This window comes from Lobosporangium transversale (assembly GCF_002105155.1).
Source record: "Lobosporangium transversale strain NRRL 3116 chromosome Unknown BCR41scaffold_14, whole genome shotgun sequence".
NCBI classification, from domain to species: domain Eukaryota; kingdom Fungi; phylum Mortierellomycota; class Mortierellomycetes; order Mortierellales; family Mortierellaceae; genus Lobosporangium; species Lobosporangium transversale.
Genome location: NW_019028992.1, coordinates 65093 through 76147, shown reverse-complemented (window position 1 = coordinate 76147; position 11055 = coordinate 65093). Strand labels below are relative to the sequence as shown.

The window sequence follows — 11055 nt, the reverse complement described above, 5'->3', positions numbered from 1 at the left end:
TTCACTGTGTGGCTGTGGCCAACTTGACCGGCTTTTCAAAAAGTTCCTTCCGCACCAGTGCCCGTTCTTCCTCTGACAACACGAAAGACTGCACTTCGCTATGGATTTTGCAGCGTTCCATGTTCCCTCCTCTGGAGGATAAACGGCAGCTCACAAGTTTATCATCTGCTTGTTTATGCAGCAAATGTATCAAATGAATTTCCTGTTGGTTCAGCCCAAGTGGCGTAGTGAACTCATTGTCATTATCTGTAAGTGCACAGCCTTTGCATCTGTCATTCTTTTCACCCTCTTGTGCTTCGGATACCATTTCCATAAAGTGGACTGTTTCTTCAAACCATTCCTGATCTTCCAAAGCCATCTCACGTTCTTGTATTTCATCCTGGCACTTTGGGCAACTTTGTACATCCATCAACCCACCGCTTCGAAGTTGACTTGGACGAAACCTCCAACCGAATTCATGGTCGATTGCAAAAGCCCCAGCACTTTGTGCTTTAAATTTTTTTAGAGCCCTCATCGCTTCAAACCGAGTTCGAATAGCTTTTGATAGTATTTGAGCAGAGTGCTCATGCCATGCCGCCATCCAGCGATGATACATCACCAATTCTTTGTCGTGCAGTGGTAGTGTCAGAAATTCGCTCGCCTGAGGATTGCTATGAGCTAAGAGACGCGTAAAGGCGTATGCCAGGCTATAGTTGTGATCGTTGCTTCCTTCACTAGAATCCGCTTCTCCATGCCTTTTATCTCGACCCCCAAATTTCTCTGGGCAAAAGGTATCCGGTAGACTCAGTAGGTGCATCAGTGGATAATTTGAGGATCGCGCCATAACCTGGTATACATTAGAGCTCCGCGGGACAGACTCCACTCCTGCTTCTACTGAAGTAGCGAACCCACTATCAGTGGTATTGCCGCCGAAGCTAGGCGCAGATCTGACTGGAATGGGACAGAATGTTTTCCATCGCGACACACCTATAACTTTGGGTGCTGTATAGTTTCGCTGTGAAGGCTCTCCACATTCGTCTCCTAGAGATGGCATTTCGAATTGAATAATAAGATCATCCAGTGAAAAATCAAAGCGACGGATCCAGGAATGTTCTCGGGCGTCACGGTATAAGGTCTCCACGTCTGGCAATGGCTTCAAAGAACGGGACGACGCGCCTCTTTGTACTTTAACACTTTCCTGGACCTGCGCACGTGTGGTTGTCATATACTGTGGTGAGATTTGGTTATCCAGATGGAGGAATTGTGATTGTGATAAGCCCTCATGCTCGCCTTGATCTTTTTGACAGATGATGGAAGTCTGGATCCCCGAACTACAACTACCCTGATCATAGGTCAGTCCCGAATCCTGCATAGCAGAGCGAATGTTCCCCGGAAGAAGAGCCGAATGGACATTTTTTTGTGTTGCCTCTTTGAATGCATCTATAAACAGTCGATTAGAAAAGGCTTTTTCCATTTTACAAAGACGTCTCTCTGCCGTCATCTGAGTGAATGGGTAAGCAGGGATCGGAGTATTTCGTCGGCTTTGCTCTTCCTCATCCTCCATATCGATGGTAACTGACTTCTTTAATGGTGTATCTGTCGAAGCCCGTTCAGGAATGTGCGTCAGCTGGGTCAAAGAACTGGATGTTACTGGACAGAGAGTATCGTAGACATAGTTACTGACTCTGCTTCTTCCTTGTCCTTCTCCAAGGCACTCAAAATTATCCCAAATAGTACTTAATATCCTGACGAGGCGTAGCATTAACGATTTTTGTTGAGACCTGTCGAGTTGTGACCAGACATCCCTCAGAAGGCCGCATCGCAAAGCGGTTTCCGCAGGATCCTTCTCAACTGATAAGCTTTCCTCGATGACAAAATCAAGATCAATTTGTTGCAAGTCAAATGGAATTGGGTTGTTATCTTGGAGAAAGAACGCACCTGCATTAGACGTAGCCCAGGCCAAAATGTTCGGTAAGTGCATAGCAGGTTCTTCTACTTGCCTAAAAGCCTCCGGATCGGTGATTGGGTCTGGCAATGTAAATTCTTGCTGGTTTTTATCTTTAAAAGAGTATTCAACAGGATTAGCCATGCACGTGTTACTGCTTGATTCTGCACTGCCGTGAGCTTTTAGGATACGGAGCAAGTAGTAAAAGGTTACTGATTTTGACTATTCTACTAGGTTCTGCTCTAAAAAGAGTAGGAAGAGAGATAAACGAGATCACTATGGCTTGGACGTGCCCTACCTTGGTTTAGAGGCGTAGTTTCCCTATCTGTTACCCTCAGTTGTGATAGCCCATGTTTGGAACACAGATACGAGGATGTATCCATATCCAGTTGACGCGTACATACAAAATCACTTTCGGCTTCAAGGAGCAGCAAATCTTCAAGATCCATTCGAGAGGAATCATATAGACGATGTAGTTTTTGCTCCTCTTGCCTCTGGACCCAGCACTTGTAGCGCTTTAAAAGGATTATAGGCTTAAACTGTTCTAAAAGCGTGCTTGTTTGACTACATTTATAGTCTAGAAGTAGTGGGACGTTGTCTGAAGCATCACCATTATATAGGTCTGTTGGGCTTGAACTGGGCTCACTATGCGATGTCCCGATGCATCGAATATATGACCGAACGTCGCAAAGGGCTTGAAAGCTGAAAGGACGCACACCAGGTGGTGGAGCTGGTTGACTGGCTGGAGAAATTGCCATATCCGTTGCAGTAGCCCCTCGTCCGCCCTGTTCGAGCCCAGGAGCTGACATAGTTGAATATAGCCATGAGTTACAACGTTCTTTCATGCTCTCCAAAGACTGATGGAGCTCAAGTGCCTCTTTTTTAGCCATTAGTAATCTGTGCTTCTTTATCGAGAGTTCGATACCATCGCACGTTGGGCTCGTGTTTTCAAAATCTGCAACAGTCTTTTTGCTTATGCAACGATAAAGCATTCTATACGAAGCTTGCTCTCGATTTAGCATTTGCAAAATGCGTTCGCGTTCTTGGAGCAGCTCGATATTAAATGAGAGCTCCTGGATATCCCGATTTGTATCCATGAGCCGTTTTTTCATACATCTCATCTGACTTTGTTGATACCCATGTGATGTCTTGTCGGCTGTCAATCCCATCTGAATAAGCTGCTGTGTGTTTTTGACGTGTAATATGACACTACTGGGGGTCGATGTAGCTGATCTAGTATATTCGGCAAATAACTTTGGGTCGTATAATAATGCGTCATTGCTGCAGTAGACAGTCGAACTTCTAAAATGAGGCTCCCTATCACCACTATATGCTTTAGAAGAAACCAGTCTCATCGGCCCAGAGACCATGACAAGGACAACTGAGTACCGGCAATTAACAGGAAACATGGCAACATATGACGGTAGCGCCACAGCATGCTCATTTGGAAGGAGTTGGATTGGGAGTTCGCCACAAATCTTATGAATGTGGCGGAGAGCATTAGTTGATATCAAAGGGATCACTGTTGGAGAGATAATACAGGCAAGGTAGTCTCGGCCATTCCATGTAAATGTGGGTGGTATACCCTGTAACTTTGAGAACGTTATAGAGTAATTCAACCACTGCTCGACCAGATCTCCTTGTGTTGCTTCTGCCTGGGATGTCGAGTGCGAGGATGATAATGGATTTTTGACTGATGGAGGCGGTTGTATGGCTTTTCCATCATTTTCGAGGATAACTTTGGCTATAAACTGGTCAGAGCCCTCACTTAAGGGATCTAGAGTCATACCCAGGCCTAATGAGCAGGACAGAGCGTGTCAACGTAGGTTTAAAAGAAAAGTTATCATCATATACCGAATTAGGGCTGGAGATATGCCTAACCAAAAGGCAGGGAGCGTCATCATACAACACACCTGGGAATAGGCTCTCTAAGTCAAAATCACTGTTGCTCAACGTTCGTAAAGACGAAAATCCGTCCGTTGGCTGCTCAAAAGTGCCTTGCTGATACCCTTTTTTTGTTTTTTAAAAAGAATATTATTAAACACATATACATAAGTCTAAAAAAAAAGCATATTTCTAAGGGCTCATTGTGCCTGGATAGACTACCTTGAATATCGTCAAAGGCCATGGTGGCTCACAGGGCGCGTTTATTGAAGTCTTCTCCCATGGAGACCATGCTTCTTAAATATCGAAGGAGTGACTTGAGACACTGATCAATTCACAAACACAAACAGGTCACGTGAAATATAATGTACTTGTTGAGGAAGCTTTTTTCGCACACTGTTGTCTCAATCACTTGCACCAGAATGTCATTCTTCCAAAAAGACTACAGCGCATACCCACAACCAGTTGTTGTCACACCGGATCCTGCCTACACAGGCGGCGCCATTTCAGAGGCAGTCGCAGACGCCATTGCTGATGACCATCTTTTGAATAGAAGCAATGCCCAAGCATCAACTGGGACAACGTCAACACAGGATAAAGAGCTAAAAGATGGAGATGCGCAAAAAGAAGCATTTGCTGGGTCATCAGAAGACATGTTCAATGAAAGAACCACAGCTTATGGGGAAGATCTACAGCAACAACAACAAGGCACAAAAGATGCATCAGACAAACTAAGCGATGGAATCATGTCTTTACTAGGACCAATCGTGCAAGAAATGGATTTTAACATCGTTGCTGTTCGCAAGAGTCAGACCGAACTCGAGAAAGAAGTCGAACGCCTTATGGCGGGTAAGTCTTCCTTTTTTTTTTTGTGTTTTAATGCTTTATAATATATTAATTTTCACATTTTGTATCCATAGAGCTCCAGCTATTTATGGCATCCTCTGCAGCACCGCCTGAAGTAGAGCCAGCAGTTCAAAAACTTGTGAAGGCAAGGCGCCAGATCATGACCGCCAATTCGACATTGAAATCTGTACAGGACCGTGTCGATAGGATGCATCTTCAAATTGAGAAACGACATTAAATAGACAGCAAATGTGATGATTTTATTTTCAGATTTGCAGTCTTTGCTCCACCCACATCGGTTCGTATACAACTACACCGAATGTATCGAGCCCCAGTTGCTATGCATCAGCATCATATGCCTAATTTTTTCTTATTATGGTTGTATGTTTAAATGTTATTTGTTAGTGAGCCACTTGAAGAAGGGTAGGTATCTCCTTATCGTCCACTGACTGAAGCTGAGATTGAGACAGAGTGCATCTCAACATTAATACTTGACGACCCTGCTGTTGAATTTGAAATTTGGACAATATCATCTCGTTCTCCGCTATGGATGACTAAACAAAAGAACAAACAGTAATGCTTAGATCCTTGTAATTTGTTTGCCAATATCTCTGAAATCATTATCATAGCTGAGAAACGAAGGGGAAAGTACAAGCTATGATCCCGTAGAACTCTGAATGGAAGAACCATCCGCCTTGAATGATTTCGACTCTGCAGTTTTGGCAACTTCCTTCATCTTCGTCAAGAATTCATCCTTCATGCAGTATTGAGTGTTAATCCTTGAGAGAATGGCGTTTTCGTGGGTCCCTAGAACAGACTTTTTAGACTAAAAAAAGAACACGTTAGTGTTGGGATAGTTTTGTCGAGACTGAACATGTGGTCTTGTTTGATTTTGTGGAGATTGTATGGTAGTACAAAATTCTTTTGATCTTTGTGAATGTACTGCAACTTCACGAGCCCAAGATCCGAAACATATTTCTCCATACCTCATCCTTGTAAACAGTCAACTTTACTGGGTGCAGCCCACAATTAAGGGTCTCGAGTCGTGGGGAAAGCACATAAAACCGACGGCTCGGCCTGATGTCAATATTTCATAGTCATTGATAAGGTGGTCCCGAACTGGTTAACAATTGGCACCAAAGCTTTCTTTTTTGTGCTCAAAAATAAATAATAAATAATAAAAATTAAAAATTAAAAATTAAAATTAAAAAGTACCATGGCGATTCACCATCCTGAGCTTGAAGTTCAATTGCATTGACTTTTATCGGATTCGCAAAATCTGCAGGATTATGTAGCTCGGCTTCAATGACGGCATTTTTAGGGATGTCCCGGCGTGCTTCGACCAGCCAAGAATAACTGATAAGCAAAAGTGAAAGACAAATAGCTTTTTTTTGGTTAGCAAACTATGATTAGGTGAGGCATGATATGGACTCATTGAAGGATATGCTTCTCGTAAAAAGAGGTCGTACTGAGCAGAAAGGGTCTATATCAGCGAAGAAAAAGAAATTGTTGAGGATTGTAAGTGGATCGAGCCAACTCGGCCACAATAACACCATAACATACGGAACAATTGACTTGTCATTACCTGGTATTTGGTGTTGATGGCAAAACTAGCAGCAATATCTTCCTATTGTAGTATATCTACTGGTGTAAATGCGCTAGGACTATAGTAATATAAATTTCTTATTTTTTTTTTATACTTACAAAATACTTTGACTTCTTGAACTGAGGTTCCTTTGGTTGCTCGGTAGAATTGCATCCACAAGTGAATGACATGGCTTATTGTTGATGATTAACAAGGAGAAATGAAATGGAATGAAAAAGAGGGCATGTTCTGTAAATTAAATTATTCTTTGTGCTTTTATAGCTTTTATCTTGTGGTCAATGCAGACGCCTATTCATTTCTCTTTGTTCACAAGGTTGGTTTCCGATATGCTCTTTGACTTTTCATCATTCCCACCACGGCATTCATAGCCCCTCTTCATGAAAGTTGAAAGTCTCACTCATACCTCTTTATCCACTTCACTGGTCTAATTTATGAAAAAAAAAATGGTATCATTTTATTCCAAGTTGGATACTCCTTGCCAAAATGAGGATCTTCAACTCAGCCACCTTGTGACGTATAAATTTCGGTCAGCAGCCAGAAAAGATTCTTGAAGGATCCATCCCAAGTAAAAGCGAATCTTGAATTCGACCTATCTTTGCCGAATTCCTTTCTTGTTCCTCTGTTTTACGGTCATCGCCTATCAAGGACCTATCGAGTAACATTAAGGGATCTGATAATATATAATCAAGCATTCAAACATGGAGAGCGCTGAAGGTTGGTGCATAAATTAATGTCTACAAATGCAGAGCGACAGTGCTGATGTGTTCATTAACTTTGTATTGTATGACTACATGTCATCATAGTCAAAACAAGCAATGTCGAGCAGCAACTTGAGCAGCAGCAATCCGAGCAGCGATCAGAACAGCAATCAGAGCAGCAGCAGCAGGAACAAGGAGACGTCGCAGAGGAGCCAGCTTCCGTAGCTGAACCGCCAACTACTACACCTAGTGGAGCTCCTATGCCTACGACAACAGATCCCACTATGATCGAGGCATGGGATCGCTGTTGGGCTATAGTCAAAGCCACACCCTCTGAGTTTGATACTTGGGAAGAGCTCATGCGCCTTGCAGATCGACAAGACGGTGGATTTGGCCCAGAGGCACCTCCAGCCAACATCAAAAATATCAGAACGATTTACGATGCTTTTTTGAGTCAATTTCCGCTTTGCTTTGGCTATTGGAAAAAATATTCAGACCTTGAGTTTTTATCACGTGGAGTTGAAGGCGCCATTGAGGTATAAAAAAAGATGCTGGTATTGTCTCAGCCATTAATTCTTTTTTCTTTCACAGGCCTTAAAAACCGATGGTGCTAACTTAATGGTTTTTATATAGATTTTTGAACGGGGTATTACAAGCATCTCCAATTCTGTCGACCTTTGGGTTCAATATTGCTCGTTTGTTATGGAGCAAAAGCCAGATGATACGGATGCTATTGAACGGTGAGTGCACGATTGTGTAAAGCATATTCCCTTTTTTGTTGCTTCTGTATTTCTCACTACCCTCGCGTGTTACCAAATACGCTCCTCTCCCAGTCGACTTGTAAATCACCATCTCTGTAACCATTCTGGACTCTTCTTGGTTGTGGCATAACATAACAAGAAAGTTTTAAACAACCCCAGGACGTCTCTACTGCGCGTCTTGAGGAACGAAATACCCGATTGCTTCTAGAGTTTGGCTATTTCCATGGATATGAAAACGAACACGGACATTAGGAAGCTCTATTTCAATAGCCGATGGTTTAAATATCAGGACGCTAGGGCAAGCAAATATTTCGTTCTGCTGTAAATTTTTGTGTGCATTTGGTATTTCTGCATGGTCACCCAAAAATGTTTTCTGATGAAACAGCAGTACCACACCATGACTGTGGCGCTGACCAGTATTTGCTTTGGCGATACTTGTGAGAGTATGACATTTTCTTGTCAAATATTTTGCTCCGCCCGACGCAAATATGCGAATGTTGGAGTTAGGCGCACGGCTGCGAGGTCGCCAAGACCACGAACCACTGTCGATCCTGCTGATGAGCATTGCTTTGATCAAAATGTGATTTTTTCAATATTGCACTATTTCATTATTTCATTATTTTATAATTTTTTATTTATTTATTTTCTCCTTTATACTATTTCATCTGAGGTTGTATTTTTGTTCGTATTGTATTCCTTGGAATATTGGTACTAATACTACTGCTCCTGTCGTCAACAATATGCTTTTGATAGATTATTTGAACGTGGAGCGGAAGCCGTTGGGATGGACTTTATGCCTCATGTGTTCTGGGACAAGTACATAGCTTTTTATGAGGAGAGGCAGGAATATACCAAATTGCCTGCACTAATGGAGCGTATCATCAGGATTCCTATGCACCAATACGCTCGATTTTATCAGCAGTAAGAAATTACACTCACGCCATGATGAACTGAACTCAATATTCGTTATATGGCTGGCTAATGTTTTATTGCTTGTTCATTTTGCTTGATTCGTTCATTTCCTGGCATGATTAGATATGTCCAGCTTTTATCATCGCGACCGCTGAAAGAGTTGATTTCGGAAGAGTTATACAATAGATATAAAGCTCAGCTAACAAATTCCAAAGTTAATGCAGAAGGGGACCAAAATCATGAAGCAACAGCGACAGTAGAAGAGAAGTCACAGGAGCAGCTTGAGACGGAAATACGTCAACTGATTATGGAAGAAAGCGCGAAAGTGCATGCTAACACAGCCGAAGAGACGAACAAGAGATGGCCATTTGAGGCAGAGATTAAACGTCCTTACTTCCATGTTAAACCGATGGATATGCCGCAGTTGGCAAACTGGCGTCGCTATCTAGATTTCGAGGAAGCTGAGGGCAATGTAGAGCGTATCCGTATTCTTTATGAGCGCTGCCTTGTCACCTGTGTAAGTATCATTTGCTTATCCATTCATTCAGTTTCTCTCGTTGTCTCTTTTAATAGTCATCACGACATCGTTTATTTGTTTCTAACAGATGATCGGCCTTATTGGGTTCATTACTAATAGGCATTATACGAGGAATTCTGGCTGCGCTATGGCACCTGGGCACGGTCTCAAAATGACTTGGAGGCCCTTCAAACCATTTATTCAAGAGCGGCACTGATGGTCCCTCCTTCTAATCCATCAGTCCGCCTCACATTGGCGCTTGTTGAGGAGGAACGAGGTGATACAGTAGCAGCGCGTCGACAATATCAAACTATCCTAGAAAATCGTGAGTATATTTTTCTATGTTCCGCTATTGCCCGATTTTTTACATGAAAGCGCTCATTGATTGACTTTGGTTCGTCTTCATTTACGTTCTAACTATGACCAGTGCCTGGACACATCGAAACCATCGTTCGTTTTGCTAATTTTGAAAGAAGAATATCACCTCAGGACCTTGCAGCAGCCGAGGTGGTCTATGCATCTCAATTGGGGCTAGAAAATGTGGACGAGGTTACTCAGATGGCCATAGTGACATTGTACGCTAAATTTCTATGGCAGGTCAAAAAAGATGTGGGCGCTGCACGGGCCATTTTTAAGACTGGCGAAGGAAAATTTGACAGTCGATTTTATTTTTCGACCTATCTAAAGTTTGAGATGGATCAGCCTGGTAATTTTTTTTTTTTTTATTTTTATTTTTTATTTTTTATAAAATCTTTTTGAGGGTCAACTCATAACCGAGACTAAGTTTTTTTAAATACATGTAGGCGATGACTACGAGAAACGTGTGTCAGCAGTTTTTGAACAAGCTCGGTACTCTGGTTTACCCGAGTCTATTAAGAACGATTTCGGGCAAAGTTATCTCGACTTCGTTATGGAATTTGGATCATCGGCAGCAAGGTACAACCAATTGGAGGCAGATGTCAAAACACCTTCAGTATTTGTGGTTGAGTCTAAGAAGCGTGCTGCTGCTGCTGAGCAGGCAGATGAAGTGGAGAGAGCTAGGAAACAGGCCAAGCAGGAGGACGTTACAATGGGTTCATCAAGCTCGGATGCACTTAATCCTGGTGTCATCAATGGTGCAGTTACGACTATTGTATCAGTACCTCAGGATCCAACAGTAGCTGCAGTAGCAGCTGCAGCCTATGGCCAACAGCCACAATGGAATGCTCAGACAGGAGCATATGGCTATCCAACACCGGTATGGTACTTGCTGTATTGTTTTATAACCCAGGGCACTTATTGCGGAATCTAATTTTTTTAATATTTAATTGCTTAATTACTTAATTACTTAATAGGGGTATCCGTACGGAGCGGTGCCAGCTCAGGGTGGTACTCCATGGGACTATGGATCTCATGCGGGCGGGACGTATTAGCTGTGGATAAAAAAAAAAATAAAAAGGGTGACAGCATCATGACCCAATAAAAAAATAAGAAAATAAAATAATTGATCTGTGATTTTACACTTCTGAAAAGTGACAAGTGCCTGTGTTCCTGAAAGCACAAAAGAGTGTCATGCTTTGGTCACGTTATGCGTTTTTTCAGACATCTCGCCCACCTCTTCTACATTGCCCTTTTTCTCGTTGGATCCCTTCATCACTCTTACTTTAATTTGAGAATTTGGGCTCCATTCCTTCGCCTAGCATTTTGTCTCATTCTTTTCTCTTCTATTCTTTTATACAAATAAATCCGGCTTGCTCTTTCTGTCACTTCACGATAGCATACAATATAGCACAACGCAACACAGCACAGCACAGCACAACTCAGCTCAGTATCACTTTTTTTTAAACTGTCGCCACCAAAGAGAAAGACTATAATTTGTAAATAACAGTATTTATATAAGCAACAACAACGACTATAACTATACAGAC

The 11055-nt window shown here is 42.3% G+C and overlaps 4 protein-coding genes across 4 annotated transcripts; 2 read left to right on the top strand and 2 right to left on the bottom strand.

Annotated features, from left to right (window-relative positions):
- Position 1: 1 nt before the first annotated feature.
- Positions 2 to 4052, bottom strand: BCR41DRAFT_421285 (hypothetical protein; the record flags this gene model as incomplete). Its single annotated transcript, XM_022030005.1, has 4 exons — positions 2 to 2103; positions 2223 to 3719; positions 3838 to 3933; positions 4031 to 4052. 4 exons carry the CDS (start codon positions 4050 to 4052, stop codon positions 2 to 4), a joined length of 3717 nt encoding a protein of 1238 aa, XP_021882248.1.
- A 178-nt stretch (positions 4053 to 4230) lies between these two features.
- Positions 4231 to 4892, top strand: BCR41DRAFT_395220 (Snapin/Pallidin-domain-containing protein; the record flags this gene model as incomplete). Its single annotated transcript, XM_022028711.1, has 2 exons — positions 4231 to 4657; positions 4729 to 4892. The coding sequence occupies 2 exons, from the start codon at positions 4231 to 4233 to the stop codon at positions 4890 to 4892; spliced, it is 591 nt and encodes a 196-aa protein (XP_021882247.1).
- Positions 4893 to 5082: 190 nt separating this feature from the next.
- On the bottom strand, positions 5083 to 6432 carry BCR41DRAFT_351491 (hypothetical protein; the record flags this gene model as incomplete). The annotated part of the gene is made up of 6 exons (XM_022023807.1): positions 5083 to 5480; positions 5641 to 5731; positions 5870 to 6010; positions 6124 to 6137; positions 6240 to 6281; positions 6359 to 6432. Coding segments are annotated over 6 exons (533 nt in total), but the record flags the coding sequence as incomplete, so codon positions are not given.
- Positions 6433 to 6958: 526 nt separating this feature from the next.
- On the top strand, positions 6959 to 10560 carry BCR41DRAFT_395218 (hypothetical protein; the record flags this gene model as incomplete). Its single annotated transcript, XM_022028710.1, has 9 exons — positions 6959 to 6974; positions 7064 to 7494; positions 7592 to 7698; positions 8473 to 8640; positions 8755 to 9148; positions 9269 to 9473; positions 9576 to 9854; positions 9952 to 10385; positions 10483 to 10560. 9 exons carry the CDS (start codon positions 6959 to 6961, stop codon positions 10558 to 10560), a joined length of 2112 nt encoding a protein of 703 aa, XP_021882245.1.
- Between the last annotated feature and the right edge of the window lie 495 nt (positions 10561 to 11055).